Here is an 18,262-nt window from a genome sequence, read left to right on the forward strand (position 1 = left end):
GTAGGTTTCAGACAATGAGGTTTCTTTTGGTATAGTTCTTATTATGCAGTTGATGAGTCCGTCTATCTACTTCCTCTCAAAGCATAACTTGTAAACTTCATGCAGACAATGAGGTTTCTAGGTATAGTTCTTATTATGCAGTTGATGAGTCTGTTTATCTACTTTCTCTCAAAGCATAACTTATAGGTTTCAGACAATGAGGTTTCTTTTGGTATAGTTCTTATTATGCAGTTGATGAGTCTGTTTATCTACTTCCTCTCAAAGCATAACTTGTAGGCTTCATGCAGACAATGAGGTTTCTAGTTATAGTTCTTATTATGCAGTTGATGAGTCTGTCTATCTACTTCCTCTCAAAGCATAACTTGTAGGTTTCAGACAATGAGGTTTCTTTGGTATAGTTCTTATTATGCAGTTGATGAGTCTGTCTATCTACTTTCTCTCAAAGCATAACTTATAGGTTTCAGACAATGAGGTTTCTTTTGGTATAGTTCTTATTATGCAGTTGATGAGTCTGTTTATCTACTTCCTCTCAAAGCATAACTTGTAGGCTTCATGCAGACAATGAGGTTTCTAGTTATAGTTCTTATTATGCAGTTGATGAGTCTGTCTATCTACTTCCTCTCAAAGCATAACTTGTAGGTTTCAGATAATGAGGTTTCTTTGGTATAGTTCTTATTATGCAGTCGATGAGTCTTACTATCTACTTCCTCTCAAAGCATAACTTGTAGGTTTCAGACAATGAGGTTTCTTTTGGTATAGTTCTTATTATGCAGTTGATGAGTCTATCTACTTCCTTTCAAAGTATAACTTGTAGGCTTCATGCAGACAATAAGGTATCTAGGTATATTCTTATTATGCAGTTGATGAGTCTGTTTATCTACTTCCTCTCAAAGCATAACTTGTAGGTTTCAGACAATGAGGTTTCTTTTGGTATAGTTCTTATTATGCAGTTGATGAGTCTATCTACTTCCTTTCAAAGTATAACTTGTAGGCTTCATGCAGACAATAAGGTATCTAGGTATATTCTTATTATGCAGTTGATGAGTCTGTTTATCTACTTCCTTTCAAAGTATAACTTGTAGGTTTCAGACAATGAGGTTTCTTTTGGTATAGTTCTTATTATGCAGTTGATGAGTCTGTCTATCTACTTCCTCTCAAAGCATAACTTGTAGGCTTCATGCAGACAATAAGGTATCTAGGTATATTCTTATTATGCAGTTGATGAGTCTGTTTATCTACTTCCTCTCAAAGCATAACTTGTAGGTTTCAGACGATGACGTTTCTTTTGGTATAGTTCTTATTATGCAGTTGATGAGTCTGTCTATCTACTTCCTCTCAAAGCATAACTTGTAGGCTTCATGCAGACAATAAGGTTTCTAGTTATAGTTCTTATTATGCAGTTGATGAGTCTGTCTATCTACTTCCTCTCAAAGCATAACTTGTAGGCTTCATGCAGACAATGAGGTTTCTTTTGGTATAGTTCTTAATATGCAGTTGATGAGTCTGTCTATCTACTTCCTCTCAAAGCATAACTTGTAGGTTTCAGACCATGAGGTTTCTAGGTATAGTTCTTATTATGCAGTTGATGAGTCTGTCTATCTACTTCCTCTCAAAGCATAACTTGTAGGCTTCAGACAATGAGGTTTCTTGGTATAGTTCTTATTATGCAGTTGATGAGTCTGTCTATCTACTTCCTCTCAAAGCATAACTTGTAGGTTTCAGACCATGAGGTTTCTAGGTATAGTTCTTATTATGCAGTTGATGAGTCTATCTACTTCCTCTCAAAGCATAACTTGTAGGCTTCATGCAGACAATGAGGTTTCTAGGTATAGTTCTTATTATGCAGTTGATGAGTCTGTCTATCTACTTCCTCTCAAAGCATAACTTGTAGGTTTCAGACAATGAGGTTTCTTTGGTATAGTTCTTATTATGCAGTCGATGAGTCTTTCTATCTACTTCCTCTCAAAGCATAACTTGTAGGCTTCATGCAGACAATGAGGTTTCTTTTGGTATAGTTCTTATTATGCAGTTGATGAGTCTGTTTATCTACTTCCTCTCAAAGCATAACTTGTAGGTTTCAGACATTGAGTTTTCTTGGTATAGTTCTTATTATGCAGTTGATGAGTCTGTCTATCTACTTCCTTTCAAAGCATAACTTGTAGGTTTCAGACAATGAAGTTTCTTTGGTATAGTTCTTATTATGCAGTTGATGAGTCTTTCTATCTACTTCCTCTAAAAGCATTACTTGTAGGCTTCATGCAGACAATGAGGTTTCTTTTGGTAAAGTTCTTATTATGCAGTTGATGAGTCTGTTTATCTACTTCCTCTCAAAGCATAACTTGTAGGTTTCAGACAATGAGGTTTCTTTTGGTATAGTTCTTATTATGCAGTTGATGAGTCTGTCTATCTACTTCCTCTCAAAGCATAACTTGTAGGCTTCATGCAGACAATGAGGTTTCTAGGTATAGTTCTTATTATGCAGTTGATGAGTCTGTTTATCTACTTCCTCTCAAAGCATAACTTGTAGGTTTTTCTTTCTTTTATTTTTTTCCTATCTTTTTTCCATTTTCTGCTTTCAATTTATTATTTCAATTTAAAGATTATGCAACCTGATAATTTTTACAAACAATCACTTAGCAATACTAATACCTAGCATGACTGCTGGTCAAAAAGTCTAGAATAGAATACATGGTTAATCAACAAACAAAACTGTGCATTTATTCACTGTTACTAGGGTATGTAGTAATTCTTTTCATCTTTTCATCTAATTCTTTGAACTTCATCTGTTGAATTCCAAGTATTTTAGTTTATATTTCATTTACGTATGTAAGCCATCCACCAACCAGCTGCACTGAGTTCAACAAACTATGGACTTCCTTTCCACTGACTAAACCATTAACAAAACCATTGTGAAAGAAGGAACACACAGTACTAAAATCACTATTAAAATCTCTGAAACACAAGTAATAATATGTAGTCTTTTATAAAAATCAGATGATGTATTATTATAATTTACTTTCGACAAAATCTGTGGCTTGAATAATGAATGCCTCTCCGAACTAGAAATGACTAATCATTACCATGCTCTTGGCCTTCCAATTAATAATTACTTTGGAACAAGTGTTCTGACTGGTTGATTACTCTCAATCCCTGAATGCCTCATCTAGCTTGTGATGACAATGTAATAATTTTTATTATCAGTCCACAAGCTTGAGTTTGGCTTTCCAAAATACCATTACTTACTTTGGATATTTTTGTCACTACTGTTCTGGTCTCATTTGTGAGGCTATTTTCAATCATTTGCTATAGACCACTTAAATGAAAATAAATATCACCAATTGAACAATTCACTGAATACTGGTATCATTTCAGCCAAGCTTTCCTCAAATATATATTTCAGCATAATTTGAAAATAGGTGGAATGAAGCTATGAATGTGAATGTAAAGTCAAAGACTGGACCACACTGTTGCTGCCCTGCAATGTAACTGTTAATGCCCCAGACTGTGGCACCCTTGCAGAGTAGCTGTTAAAATCCCAGACTGGCACCTCTGTGCAGTAGCTGTCAATGCCCCAGACTGTGGCACCCCTGCACCATAGTGTTTAAAACCAGACTGTAGCACCCCTGCACGGTAGATAGAGCCCCAGACTGTGGCACCCCTGCACCATAGCTATTAATGTCCCAGACTATGGCACCCCTGCACCGTAGCTGTTAATGCCCCAGACTGGCATCCCTGCACCGTAGTTTTTAAAACCAGACTGTAGCACCCCTGCACGGTAGATAGAGCCCCAGACTGTGGCACCCATGTACCATAGCTGTTAATGCCCCTGACTGTGGCACACCATAGCTGTTAATGCCCCAGACTGTGGCATCCCTGCACCGAGTCTGTTAATGCCCCAGACTGTGGCACCCCTGCACTGTAGTGTTTAAAACCAGACTGTAGCACCCCTGCACGGTAGATAGAGCCCCAGACTGTGGCACCCATGCACAATAGCTGTGGCCAGTGTTCGACTTATGGCCAAAAAAATGCATAGCAACAAATTTTGACAATTGCTATACAATATTTTTGTTGCATAGCAGTTCCCCAATATTGAATAGCAGTTTTGAAATTACCACAAAACGGACCAAATGTTGGCGATCAATGTATTAACTAGAAAATGTTTGTTTATTATGATTATTTATACTAGTGTTGCTACGATAATCGTTTTCAACATCGGTATCGGCCGATATTTGCAATATCGGCAGCATATCGGTATCGGTAAATCGGCAGCATATCGGTTTCGGTAAAATTTTGCCTAATTGCCGATAACAGCAAACCGATATTGAACTTTTCTTTTTAACAGCAGAGCTACCTGTACTTATTTATACTTGCAATGATTTGTTAATCTGCCCAAGACGATCCATTTCCTTAGCGTCAGTTAAACTCAGATTCATTTTCGATTAATATCCATGGAAACCCGACTCTCCGTAACATCTAAAAACACGTCTACGGCGCGCGAATATATCCAATGACCTTCGTGAACCTTGGCCTACACACAGCCAGTGTTCGATTTTTCCGGTATCGCATCGCAAAATGCGATCCAAAACGACAAACTTGCGAGACGTTTCCAAATCAGCATCGCACAATGTGCCGATTTGTGCGATACAAATTCCTAGTCAGATTTGGGAGCAAACACTCAAACCTTAACTTACGAACTGTCGATCACAATGTAGAAGTTATAATTTATTGAGTTTATACTCAATGTAAAACTTATTCACTTGACCGTATAGCAAAAAAAAAAAAACCTGAAAAAAATAATATCCTACCATAGTTAAGTGTAAAGCAAATAGCCTAACCACCTCGGCGGTTACGGATCTCACGTAACTAAAAGGTTCCCTGGCGACGTGCCAAAAAATGTTAACAAACAGGTGTTACACAGGGGATGAGCTCACAGTTGTTGGGAAGGTACCTGGGCAAATTCGCAGCACATGTACCCTGGTACAGTAGTTGGGTATAGGGTTAAACACTGCAGTTGTAAAAATGTACGCATAGTGCACGCTATTCATTGTTAGGCAGTCTAGAAACGGGGCTTTGCTGAACGTTGTTTGTTTCATAATATCGGGAGTTTTGTAAGTTGCACTTTTTAAAGATTGAAAGACAGATTAAATCTCTTTTCATTTTATAACATATATAATATAGCTACTTTAACTTGTCATTTTAAAATTTTCATGTTTCGTGACAATTTAAATAAAAAAAGTTAGTAGTTTGCATCCTCAACTGCGAATTTTTTCATCGCCAGACATCGCAAAAAATGACAACAATTTTCGGGGGCTTTCGCCCCTAGGTTCCCACGAGGGGTTCTACCCCATGACCCCACCATAGCCCTAAGACGGGCCCCTGGACACCACGCCTTTATGCTCGCACGTTACGCGTGCTAGGCAGGCGAACACCGGCGGGAAATCGGCAGTGGGTTCGCGGGAAATTGAACAAGGTTTTCCAACACTGCTGAACTGTGCAGTTACTGTATGCATCATGTTCAAGGTTTTCACGGAGGCTTTTGAGGAAATGAATGGTTAGTACAGTGTATATATGCTGCACTAATGCTGTGTGTAGGCCAAGGTTCACGAAGGTCATTGGTTATATTCGCGCGCCGTAGACGTGTTTTTAGATGTTACGGAGAGTCAGGTTTCCATGGATATTAATTGAAAATGAATCTGAGTTTAACTGACGCTACAGAAATGGATCGTCTTGGGCAGATTAACAAATCATTGCAAGTATAAATAAGTACAAGTAGCTCTGCTGTTAAAAAGAAAAGTTCAATATCGGCTTGCTGTTATCGGCAATTAGGCAAAATTTTACCGATACCGATATGCTGCCGATATTGCAAATATCGGCCGATACCGATATTGAAAACGATTATCGTAGCAACACTAGTATAAATAATAATAATAAACAAACATTTTCTAGTTAATACATTGATCGCCAACATTTGGTCCGTTTTGTGGTAATTTCAAAACTGCTATTCAATATTGGGGAACTGCTATGCAACAAAAAAATTGTATAGCAATTGTCGAAATTTGTTGCTATGCAATTTTTTGGCCATAAGTCGAACCCTGCACACAGCAATAGTGCAGCATATATTATATATATACACTGTAGGCCTACTAACCATTCATTTCCTCAAAGGCCTCCGTGAAAACCTTGAACATGATGCATACAGTAACTGCACAGTTTCAGCAGTGTTGGAAAACCTTGTTCAATTTCACGCGAACACACTGCCGATTTCCCGCCGGTGTTCGCCTGCCTAGCACGCGTAACGTGCGAGCATTAAGGCGTGGTGTCCAGGGGCCCGTCTTAGGGCTATGGTGGGGTCATGGGGTAGAACCCCTCGTGGGGATCCTGGGGGCGAAAGCCCCCGAAAATTGTTGCCACTTTTTGCGATGTCTGGCGATGAAAAAAATCGCAGTTGAGGATGCAAAATACTGCCAACTTTTTTATTTAAATTGTCACGAAACTGATGAAAATTTTAAAATGACAAGTTAAAGTAGCTCTATTATGTTATAAAATGAAAAGAGATTTAATCTGTCTTTCAATCTTTAAAAAGTGCAACTTACAAAACTTCCGATATTATGAAACAAACAACGTTCAGCAAAGCCCCGTTTCTAGACTGCCCTTCCCAACAACTGTGAGCTCATCCCCTGTGTAACACCTGTTTGTTAACATTTTTTTGGCACGTTGCCAGGGAACCTTTTAGTTACGTGAGATCCGTAACCGCCGAGGTGGTTAGGCTATTTGCTTTACACTTAACTATGGTAGGATATTATTTTTTCAGGGTTTTTTTCCGCTATACGGTCAAGTGAATAAGTTGTACATTGAGTATAAACTCAATAAATTATAACTCCTACATTGTGATCGACAGTTCGTAAGTTAAGGTTTGAGTGTTTGCTCCCAAATCTGACTAGGAATTTGTATCGCACAAATCGGCACAATGTGCGATGCTGATTTGGAAACGTCTCGCAAGTTTGTCGTTTTGGATCGCATTTTGCGATGCGATACCGGAAAAATCGAACACTGGCTGTGGCACACCGAAGCTGTTAATTCCCCAGACTGGCATCCCTGCACCTTTGCTGTTCATGCCCCAGACTGTGGCACCCCTGCACTTAGCTGTTCATGCCCTAAACTGTGGCTCCACTGCATGATGATGGTCTTTGTTTAATGGATTAGTCTCTTACTTTATCTGGACCCTTTGGGATTAAAGGTTCGGCAGATATCAACAAAATCCACATAGTAAATTTTCTCATACCCTAGACTGCCCTTGTAATTATTAACACATACAGTAGTACAATTTGTTTGAGATGTGCTTAGTATTAGTTCTGGATCAAATTCACCTAAAGGGTGTTTCTGTACTTTATATAAGCAACAAATAGATAAGGAAGACACACAGCATTTGTGCAATGGAATTTGTAGTACTGTATGTACTGGACGATAAGGAAGAAATACTTGCAGTATTATACAATTATTAGAAGCAGCGTGGTTGGATTACTGATAATTTCAAATAAGTAAATCAGCCTACAAGCCCTAGACCCTAAAAGAGGAGAGGGAGATAAATGTTTGTTTTTTCTATCAATAAATGCCAGATACAAGTAAAGAATTATAGATATTGATGCTCCAGAAAATAACATAAATACTCGGAGAATCTTGTTATTCAGTTGTAACAGACATTCCGAGTTATGAAACAAACCGTACAAAAGTTACAAATTTTAGTTCACAAATTTTAGTTAACAGTTACAGAAACAGGACGATTGACAGATTATGTAATACCAACTTCACAAGACGAAGAAACAATGCAAGACCAGGTAAATGTACGTAATCACAAAGTTAAGTAAGCCTCTGGTTATTTCTGCAGAGAGAGTCATCTTGAAATACCCCACAAACCTATTCGCAAGAGTAAATACTGCTTTGCTCTAGTCAGTAATAATGGCAATGAGATCTTTCGGGCTCAGATCTTTAGTACAGAGAATGGTGGTATCCCTCAATGTTTCATCCAAAGAAAAGTGACAGCAAGGATGTCCATCCTCCTTGAAGGAAAAATATAACATCTGTAAATATATAACTACAGATGCAAGAATGTTATTGAGGTCTTATATGAAAACAAAGTTGCCTTTTAATGAATCAGATATACGTAAATATTCCATTCATGAGAGACTTGGTTTACAAGGGTTTTACTTGTGGACATCTGGTGACCTGAAATGATCTTTCACCTACACTACACACACCAATTCTTTTACTCAGAATTGGAACCGTCCATCTTGCCCTCAAGAGATATTGTCTTTTCAAGGTTTTCTCATTTTGGCCTCTGCTAACTCAAATGACCTTTGGCTTTCACAACTGCAAAAGGCTTCATCTACTCAGTATGGGGCATCCACAGATAAACGTCCAGTTTCTTTTCTTGAGATACTTTGTGCACAAGGATTCAATATTTTTATGTAAGTAAACGGATCTTTGAAATCCATTAAATGTTCTAAGCTTTATGTACTGAATATGCTGTCTAAACTGAGAACTAAAGTGTAAGACCCATCTTAGCTTCCCTCCTTTAGATGTGTTTATCTTGTTAACAAGGTTTCAAGATTTTGCTGACTACAGATGACTTTTGATTATCAATTAAGGGATGTAGACAGTATATACATGTTGGTAAACTTGAAGGACACTATAGCAATATTTCATATCATTTCCTTTTAATATGCCTTTAGCAATCTCAATTTCTTCTAGTCCTGTAGCTTACCTGCCAGAAGATACAGTTACAACGCATACATTGCTGAAGCATGCTGGTGTATTCTTCTGTCTGTTCATAACGTTTCATCAGTCTCTTGAACATTAGTTTCCAGTCAATCTTCTGTTCAGTAATGGGCCCCCTGAGCACTGCTTGGAGCTATAAACATACGAAATTCAACATTAGTCTACTGGCAAACAAAATGTACAGTGACATCCAGAGCCAGACTGGGCCTGGGAACAATGACACCAACAGGCTACCTTTTGAATTCTTCATTTTGGACCTAAAGCTATGTAACTTTATATTCGTTATCTCATGCTTCCCCTGGGTCCAAGGGCACTAGTTCCCCCACATCCCCGCCCCCTTACTCTTGTCTGGCCTGCAAATGTATGATGAACAAAAAATACGACAATAAGTTAATTCAACAGAGAAGCTAAATGGTATATCTAGCATTAAGAACATTGTTACATAGGAAGAAATGGTGGGGCCTTGATGACCTTGCTGTTAGTGATGCATATTGTGCCACAATTACACTATCAAAAGTGAGAAGTGATTGCATTGGGAATTCAATCCATAACAGTAATCTACAGATGTACTACAAATAAAGTTTTATAATACAACCCCCACCCCCCAATCCAGTGGCGGAGCATCCATACAGTCAGGGGGGGCGGATGCCCTCCCTGACGGACTCAAATGGACTGCTGGCGCCCTTTTCAGATTTTTACCCATTTTTACTTATTCGAGATTATTGACATTTTTACTGCGCTCTCATCTACCTATTGACATTTGTCACATAAATTTGGTGTAATTTTCTGGAAAAATGCCCTAAGGGCTATTAATTCTTTGTTTATCTGCAAATTAGCAAGGCCCGGAAAGGGTAATTTCCGGCGATCTAGGGAGTATCTTTACTGAAAAAAAATCTGTACGCTCCGCGCCAACCTGTGGTGGCGCACCCCTTACATGGTGTTGAAAGCGCCCCTACAGACCATTCTTGCCCCCCTCTGACCAATACCCCTAGCTCCGCCACTGCCCCAATCATCCTCTTTGGAGGGGGGACCCAGTGGGAAGCAAGTAAAAACAATTAAATTATAAACATAGACCAAACTATGGCCAGGTAAACTAAGTAATGTTAGGATTGTTATAGTGTTAGGGAAAAACACAGACAGAGAGTAGAGTGGTAGCTGGGTTTGTAGGATAGTGACTAGAGAGCTGTTATCATACCATAAAAATATACAGTGCATTTTGTTTGCTGTTATGCATCCACTGCAATAATGGCCACCATACAATATACTGTAGGCTAAAGCATTGCCTGCCAGCCTTTGCATGGAATTTGATTCTGAAATGAGAACCCTCGGATATTTGAACTCTACTGGCAAAAAAACAATTTAAACCAAAGGTCTCTGATCAGTGGCGTAGGAAGGTACTTTTGAGTGGGGGGCTGAAGACTGATGGCCGGCCTGGGGAGGGGTCTAAGGGGACGGGGTGTCCCCCTCCCCTTTGGAATTTTTTGCATTTCCAGGTGGCCTCAGATGCAATTTGGTGCAATATAGCACACTTCAACACCCACTCCATTTTGTAAACTTAATTTTGTATTTTCACCTGGCCTTAGATGCAATTTAGTGCTCCAAATGAGATTTTTTTTCTCATTTGGAAATTGAAAAGGGGTTTTCTGACTTGCGAAGCGGGGGGGGGGGGGCGGAATGATACTTCCGCCCCTCCACATTTTTCACCGGTTCCTACGCCCTTGTCTGTGATCATCCCTTGAATTAAAGCCTTAGTTCAACAATTGCCATCAAGCCATTTATTTCCATCTGAGAGCAGTGAAAACTGTGATGAATTGCAGTTTCCCCTAAACTTAGAATTTGGAAGTGAATTAGCTAGAATAGGCAGCAGAGGACTTACACTCAGTTATGAGTGTCTCTATGGCCTCTGCTTAGGCATAGCAGTTTCATCTATTTAACTTTAATGGTAACTCACTTTTGGCAGCAACTTTGAGTGTTTCATCTGCAGAACCACACCCTCCCCCCTCCTAATCTCTACCCCTGTAATTAAATATATGATAGTAAATTCACTCACTTGTGCTTCTGTGAAATGATAGAAGAACAGCTTTTCCCAGAGTAATGGATCACTGCCAAGTATGTAAAAGTGTTTATTTGTCTCTGCCACATGGATCACATCTGCTGGATCAGAGAAGCACTGGAGCAAAAACCTCTGACAATTCACAGGCAAGTCCTGGAGTGTTGGTTTCCCATCATCCTCCCTCTGTATTAAACACAATAGCATGGTTACCATGGTAACTTGAGAAATGGTAGGTAACCTTACACCTTTCAATGTGTCTTCTCTGTAACCAAAGTTACATCCTCTGTGGTAGAGGGTAAATTCAAATCAGCATAGGCATCCATGTGTAAAATGTAAAATGGATATATTGATTAAAATACCATTTTCACTGTAAAAGTACTTGTGTTACTTGCACCTTGTATTTTCTATGCACCCTCTGTATTCTCATTAAACACAGTATGAAACACTTTATCTCCTGTGTTATGCACTCTGTTAAACTGTGTTATATGTAAGTGTACTCATCAAGGAGTCTCTTTAACTCCATGTACTCATCTGTACACTGTGAGATTCAGTGGATCTGTGCGTTTAATTGAATAGACTCGGAATCCAAGACACCACAGATTTGTACCTCTTTTCTTGACTTGTGAGTCTTTTGCAATATTGAGGCAGCTAGCACTTGCACATGGATGGAATGGAGACAAATACTGACAAATGTTTATGTTTAATAGATGATAATTTTTGATTGACAAATTCACTACCTCAACAAGTGATATCTCTTGGAGCCGTTTCTCCCATAGACCAAGCAAGTGAAGTCTGCAATTATAGAGTGCTTGACAGCCAATTTGCTTGTTCTTATCAGAGAGCATTTTGTCCTTTGTCCTCTTCAAGAGAGTAGATAACCGATGAATAAACAGATGTGACAATTCAACTGTATAATGATACAAAGTGAACAAGAAACATTGATCACAGAAATGTGCACAAATTTACAATGGCAGTTTCAAACAGCAAGGTCAAAGGAATGAGAGGAGGGGAGTGTGAGGAGGGGAGTGGGAGGAGGGGAGTGGGAGGAGTGCAAGGAGGGATGTGGGAGGATGGGATTGGGAGGAGTGATGTGGGAGGAGGGGAGAGGGAGGAGGAATGAGGGAGGAGGGGAGTGTGAGGAGGGAAGTGGCAGGACGGGATGTGGGAGGAGGGATGTGGGAGGAGGGGAATGTGAGGAGGAATGAGGGAGGAGGGGAGTGGGAGGAGGGAAGTGGCAGGACGGGATTGGGAGGAGGGATGTGGGAGGAGGGGAGTGTGGGAGGAATGAGGGAGGAGGGGAGTGGGAGGAGGGAAGTGGCAGGACGGGATTGGGAGGAGGGATGTGGGAGGACAGGATTGGGAGGAGGGATGTGGGAGGAGGGATGTGGGAGGAGGGGAGAGGGAGGAGGAATGAGGGAGGAGGGGAGTGTGAGGAGGGAAGTGGCAGGACGGGATGTGGGAGGAGGGATGTGGGAGGAGGGGAGTGTGAGGAGGAATGAGGGAGGAGGGGAGTGGGAGGAGGGAAGTGGCAGGATGGGATTGGGAGGAGGGACGTGGGAGGAGGGGAGTGTGAGGAGGAATGAGGGAGGAGGGGAGTGTGAGGAGGAATGAGGGAGGAGGGGAGTGGGAGGAGGGATGTGGGAGGAAGGGAGTGTGAGGAGGGATGTGGGAGGAGGGGAGTGTGAGGAAGGGAATGTGAGGAGGGATGTGGGAGGAGGGGAGTGGGAGGAGGGATGTGGGAGGAAGGGAGTGTGAGGAGGGGAATGTGAGGAGGGATGTGGGAGGAAGGGAGTGTGAGGGGAATGTGAGGAGGGATGTGGGAGGAGGGGAGTGTGAGGAGGGATGTGGGTGGAGGGGAGTGTGAGGAGGGATGTGGGTGGAGGGGAGTGTGAGGAGGGATGTTGGAGGAGGGGAGTGGGAGGAGGGGAGTGTGAGGAGGGATGTGGGAGGAGGGGAGTGTGAGGAGGGGAATATGAGGAGGAATGTGGGAGGGAGGAGAGTGTGAGGAGGGAGTGTGAGGAGGGAAGTAGGAGGAGGGTAATGTGAGGAGGGATGTGGGCAGAGGGGAGTGTGAGGAGGGATGTTGGAGGAGGGGAGTGGGAGGAGGGGAGTGTGAGGAGGAATGTGGGAGGGAGGAGAGTGTGAGGGGGGAGTGTGAGGAGGGATGTGGGAGGAGGGGAGTGTGAGGAGGGGAATGTGAGGAGGGATGTGGGAGGGAGGAGAGTGTGAGGAGGGAGTGTGAGGAGGGAAGTAGGAGGAGGGGAGTGTGAGGAGGGATGAAGGAGGGGAGTGTGAGGAGGGGAGTGTGAGGAAAGGAGTGGGAGGAGGGGAGTTGGAAAAGTGGAGTGGGACGTGGGTCTTTGAAAGAATTTTAATATTTTAAATATTGCTAAGGATAAAAACGAGAACACTCAAATGATATGATATAATTTAAGAACTCACCGATATTAACCCCTTCTTCTAAAATACAAAATAGGTATTTCATGGCAGATCCACACAGGGTAGAAAAATGTTCTTCAATGATTAACTCAATGACCTAAAAGAGGAAACGACCAGAAAAAGAAACTGTTTAGTGGTTGCCATGCCTAAAAATATTCATATTGTGGTAAGACCTACATGTTAATATACTTGAACTTGTGCACCCAAATATGAACAGGATTATCTATTGACTAATGCAGCAACATACTAAGGAAGGTACCAGAAATCAGTTATTATGTTGACAAAGTCTGTTTAGTGACATAGTTCAACCAGACAGACAGTAGGCTTTGTGATTCTTGCCCATACACTTTGCTAAATTCCACATAAAGTTATATGTAAATAATTCAGATTATTAAACTTGAACTTTCCTGGATGACTGTATGTTCTGTTAATACTTATAGAGCCCCATCACAAAACTCAACTGAACTGAATTTGACCAAACTATGTTCACCAAAACAAAATCATAGCATTGGAGAATGGACAGATTTATTGTAGCTATAATTTTGAAGTGTTTAAAAGATTTTCAGATTTGGCACCTCTTTACCTCCTTTGACTTTTGACCTCTACCAATTTCAATCATGGGGCATCTGTCTCCCAAGTATGACATTGATTTAACTTGTGGTTGATGAGATATTGTGTTTAACAAGTGTGAACTAAATCGGACATACTGTTGAAGAGATACCGACATTTAAGAATTTATGATAAGCCAATGTATTAATATTCATAAGATGACAAACAATAATGCACATCTACCCATCATGGGGCATCTACCTACCAATTATGACATTGCTTCAACTTGTGTTTTGGGATATCATGTTTACAAGCTGGCCGTCATATACTCACACACACGCACACCCACGCAGACACCCTAGCACCGTTGCAAAGGTTACTGAGCATTCTGCATCGTAACCAATACAGAAAGGTTATCATGTATACGATAAACTTACATTTCCGTATTGACACTTATTAATTAAGTGCCATTACAATTCAATTTTCCACTTCAGCAATAAACACTATTTATGCTCCAATCAGACAATACCTAAATTAAAATACAATCACTAACTAATTACTAAACTTGAGGTATGCTATCAGACCTCAGAGTAAATTCTACCTTTCAAATTGAATTGCTGTATTCTACCTTGCAAACATAATGAAAACGTCTTGGATCACTGAGAGCGGTGCAAAAATCCAGACTGCAGAGAACTTCTCCAACTGTCAAGTACTTTCCTCTCTGAATACAGAAGCAAAAATTAATAATAAAACCAGAAGTCATGAATATTCAAAATTTCATTACAAGATAAAACATTTTACTATGTACCTGTAGCTTATACCTTCATTGATTAATTGACGATCTGTAATTTCTTGCTGCTCCATTCTTGCTTGTCCTGTCAAAGTTTGACAGCGAGGACAGGCATGCTATATGCACACTGTAGTATAGTCAGTATTGCGAAGTTTGGCATACTGCGATGTTCGGACCACCCTAAGAAATACACGATTTCACCATGAAAATCTACAGGAAGAGTCAAATTTCACCAAAAAGTACGAAGCTACAGTTATTTTCTCTCCAAAATGACCCGCGTGCAAGAAATTACTTACATATTTGTCAATAAAATGACGAAGATCTATGAAGTCTGTTATAATTACTGAAAGAGCAACTGCGCCACCAATTTTATCACCAGCGCCACACTGTGGGTTGCGTGTCCGAACTTCGCAATACTCTAGCAAAGAAATACCAGTTCCACAATCACGAAGAATCTTCTTGGAAAACAACGTGAAAACAGTTTGCAGGAAAGAAAGTTTGGCCGTGTATCGTACTATAACAAAATTCTCCCACCTTATGAAGTATATTTTCAAATGATTTATACCAGAAGATTTAGTTTTGGGGTGTTTTAAGTCTTAAGTGTCCGAACTTCGAAGTCACCATGCTACCTGTTTTCTTTGGGCAGATTTCTAATGATAAATTATACATACTAGCACTACGTACGTCTGTTTTAACATTGTGTGTGCAATGTTACTGGGCATTTGATATGGAATACAGAATGTACAGCTTTATCCTAACATAAGGTGACAATGGGAAAACAATGTATAGTATTCATTATAAAACAACAATACAACAATAGCTACTGTACAAAACTGTACCACCACCAGATACAATAGCTATCCCTCCACCATTGCAATGCCTTTCTATAGCTTTATGGTGCAAGGAATCTCCAAAACATGATAAATAAGATGTGAATTTATGCTAGCAGCTAGAGCATTGTATGTCATTCAATTGTTACCTGCTTTGATGTCAGACATTTTGTTGGCAAGAAAAGGTAGTGCCTCTTTGGCCTTTCTGCAATACAATAGAAACAATTATGATGATATAGAATGAAGTTGCATCACTACATTATGTAAATGATTGCAAACAGAACAGTGGGGTTCATGACAAATTTAAAAAAGGACCCATTGTTCTATTGTACTTCTTTCATGAAATTAATTATGGTTCAGAGCTAGCTAGGCCACAGCCTATTTTTGGTCAAATCCTACATTCCTCCAGCTACACTTTACAGCTGTATTGTCATCTTAGATCTGTATCAAGTCATCAGATACAGACAGTGATAATATTCAATTAATAACCACTTAATGACCACTTAATATTAGAATTGTAACACACATAAAGTAGAGTATGATTGTTATTATTAACATAAGTTAATCCAGAGACCTGCAAATACTAAACAAAAGCTGGTTTTAACTGCTTTTCTTGAACAAACTCTTGATTTTGCAATGTTAATGAAATGCTGTATGCTTAATGCAATATGAGTCTCATAATGGCGATGCATAACCTTTATAGTTCACTTTTTTGTAAAGCTTTTCCTAAGCTGATGGACCCAATTGAATGGCCCCAGCACCTATTTTCATATGTCTGTAAACATACTTTAAGCTGCAACTTGTCTCTGATGTTTCTCACTCCAAATTTAAACAATTGTATTTCATACTGTAATTTAGCGAACCCCCCCCCCCCTCCCACCCGCCATCTTCCTATTATGCACATTAAACCTTGAACTGGTAGCTAACGGAACCATGACTCTTATAATGGGGATCATACTAGGAAAGAACTGGGTTGTGTTCATCCAAAGTAAAAACAAAAACAGGAAGAGTCACTAGAACTTGCCAGTCTGGTGATTTACATTCTGTTTATTGCAAAATTTGTCTTTTGTTTATCTATCTACACTACTTATGGATCACTTTAACAATGAAACAAATTGATAAAAGAAACCCACTTGATGTTTATAGGACTATCTGACACAACTAATATCTCTGATCAGTACATACAGGAGCAAAATGACATTGAAGTAGAAGTTTGAGAGGATTATTCTTACCAGTAAACTTCACAGTTTTGGAAACATTCTTTGCTGTCAATAGTTTGGATGCTTTGTCTTGATCTTTCAGGTTTGTATCTGAATCCTGTGCTCCAGAGATTCTGTAAAAATGAAAATTACAGAAGTTTACAAAAAGCTCCAGTATTTAGACAAAATATGCTTACAGTATTTTAAGAGGGTAGGCCATAGCATGAGTGTCTGTTTTGAGATCGGTCTGTAATTATATCTTCACTGTGTTGCTAGTCATGCACCCATGTTCAAGTAGTTCAATCTTCTACTCTCCTATACAATAGCAGTGTTTGAGAACTTATACTACATGTTGTGACACTAAGGCCTATACGTACACTTCATATATAGCTGTACAAAGCACCATAACCTACAATGCTATTACCTTGTGGTTAGTTATCATTAGAATACAATGTTGGATGAGCTTTACATGCAGTTGTGAGCAAGTAATAACTTCACAGATGACTTAACAATTACTTAAGGCCTACAGTAGTTAGGCTACAGGTACATCTTTAGCCTAACTTCAGGCAAGTTGTATATTATTATTAAACACTTTCATTACCACAGTTCCAATAGAACTTAGTAATTGGCCTAGTACTACTAGTAGTACTAGTAGTAGTATCGAGTGGCCTATCACAAAAGCTTACCTTTCCAATGCTACTCTCTTGATATGTCGATTAAGGTTCTTCCGAATCGCAGATATTTTCTGCCACCCAGAGTTTGTTCGCACCCACAGGCCTCCTGGGCTTCGCCAATCTTTACCAATGAATGGCATTATAGGTTTGGTAGACTAAAGTTAGAGTAACTTCCAAAATTGGCAGAAATCAAGTTAATTAGGCTAGATGCACATAAGCTATGGGAGTTATACTTAAGTTAGGTGACACTTACAGACAAGTAATAAGGATGTAAATGACACTTGAATCCCTATGTTCTGGTAAATAGGTCTGACATAATTGCAGAGCTTCAGCCTAGGTCTGAAGCAAACTTTGTTGCACAGAGAATGATGCTTGGCCCTATTTTGGTTGTCATTAGCACAATGGCCTAGGGCCTCAGGCCAGCCAAATAACAGGCGGACACTCGTACTTCGTAGCCTATTACGAAGACAGTTGCGATTTTGCTCGGTTGAATGTCGTTTCAATGTACTAAACTTACAGCATACCTAGTGTTAGTTGTTACTAGTGTTAGGCTAACTGAGCCTACAAAAGTTAAGCTGATAGTAGTAATATTTATAATGGTTCACTCGGTTGTATTGTTGTAAGGTAGACCTTAACTGTATTTTCCAGATGTAAGGCTAGCTCTTCACGAAAGCAGCTGATTTTTTGAAGAATGATGGTGAGAAGGCTTCCAAAGAAATCAACATAATCTTTGCGAACGTGATAATCAGTCCTTTTAAATAAAATATATTTATCAAGCGCGACTACTAAAGAAGTCAAATGGATCGTTACTGTCGTTTGTTGCACGGAAATTTCAGCATTCGTACGACGTACTTTATTGCGCAGACATTGTTTTGATTTTGCATACATCCAAAACAATGATCAGCTGGCACAGAGACAACCTGGGCTATTTCATTTTACATTAGGTTGACTTG

At 39.8% G+C, this 18,262-nt stretch overlaps 2 protein-coding genes and 1 long non-coding RNA gene across 5 annotated transcripts; 1 reads left to right on the top strand and 2 right to left on the bottom strand.

The window, feature by feature from the left end:
- On the top strand, positions 1–7,639 carry LOC139973058 (uncharacterized). 3 transcript variants are annotated; one of them, XR_011795127.1, is made up of 3 exons: positions 1–29; positions 122–991; positions 1,083–1,144. It is a non-coding gene; the product is annotated as an uncharacterized lncRNA (long non-coding RNA). The 3 variants fall into 3 exon arrangements; XR_011795128.1 differs by lacking the exon at positions 1–29 and adding an exon at positions 2,455–7,639 and having other exon boundaries at positions 855–991; positions 1,083–2,360; XR_011795129.1 differs by lacking the exon at positions 1–29 and adding an exon at positions 1,800–7,639 and having other exon boundaries at positions 855–991; positions 1,083–1,715.
- LOC139973056 (F-box only protein 25-like) lies at positions 2,626–17,594 on the bottom strand. The gene is made up of 9 exons (XM_071979425.1): positions 17,322–17,594; positions 16,669–16,769; positions 15,586–15,641; positions 14,445–14,537; positions 13,271–13,364; positions 11,566–11,735; positions 10,826–11,011; positions 8,762–8,908; positions 2,626–8,057 (listed from the first exon to the last, which is right to left on the bottom strand). Exons 1-9 carry the CDS (start codon positions 17,447–17,449, stop codon positions 7,944–7,946), a joined length of 1,089 nt encoding a protein of 362 aa, XP_071835526.1. The 5' UTR covers positions 17,450–17,594; the 3' UTR covers positions 2,626–7,943.
- LOC139973232 (uncharacterized) lies at positions 11,749–13,199 on the bottom strand (the record flags this gene model as incomplete). Its single annotated transcript, XM_071979767.1, has 1 exon — positions 11,749–13,199. A coding segment is annotated over one exon (1,395 nt), but the record flags the coding sequence as incomplete, so codon positions are not given.
- Positions 17,595–18,262: the final 668 nt, after the last annotated feature.

Source organism: Apostichopus japonicus, chromosome 9 (assembly GCF_037975245.1).
Source record: "Apostichopus japonicus isolate 1M-3 chromosome 9, ASM3797524v1, whole genome shotgun sequence".
In the NCBI taxonomy this organism is placed as follows: domain Eukaryota; kingdom Metazoa; phylum Echinodermata; class Holothuroidea; order Aspidochirotida; family Stichopodidae; genus Apostichopus; species Apostichopus japonicus.

Excerpts from the sequence above, each read along its gene's own strand:
- LOC139973056 (XM_071979425.1), bottom strand. The coding sequence starts at position 17,449 with ATGCCATTCATTGGTAAAGATTGGCGAAGCCCAGGAGGCCTGTGGGTG. Across the intron at positions 11,736-13,270 it reads AGAAGAAGGGGTTAATATCG|TTGAATTGTCACATCTGTTT; the intron begins GTGAGTTCTTAA and ends ATCATTATACAG. Across the intron at positions 8,909-10,825 it reads ATCATTTCACAGAAGCACAA|CTCCAAGCAGTGCTCAGGGG; the intron begins GTGAGTGAATTT and ends GTATGTTTATAG.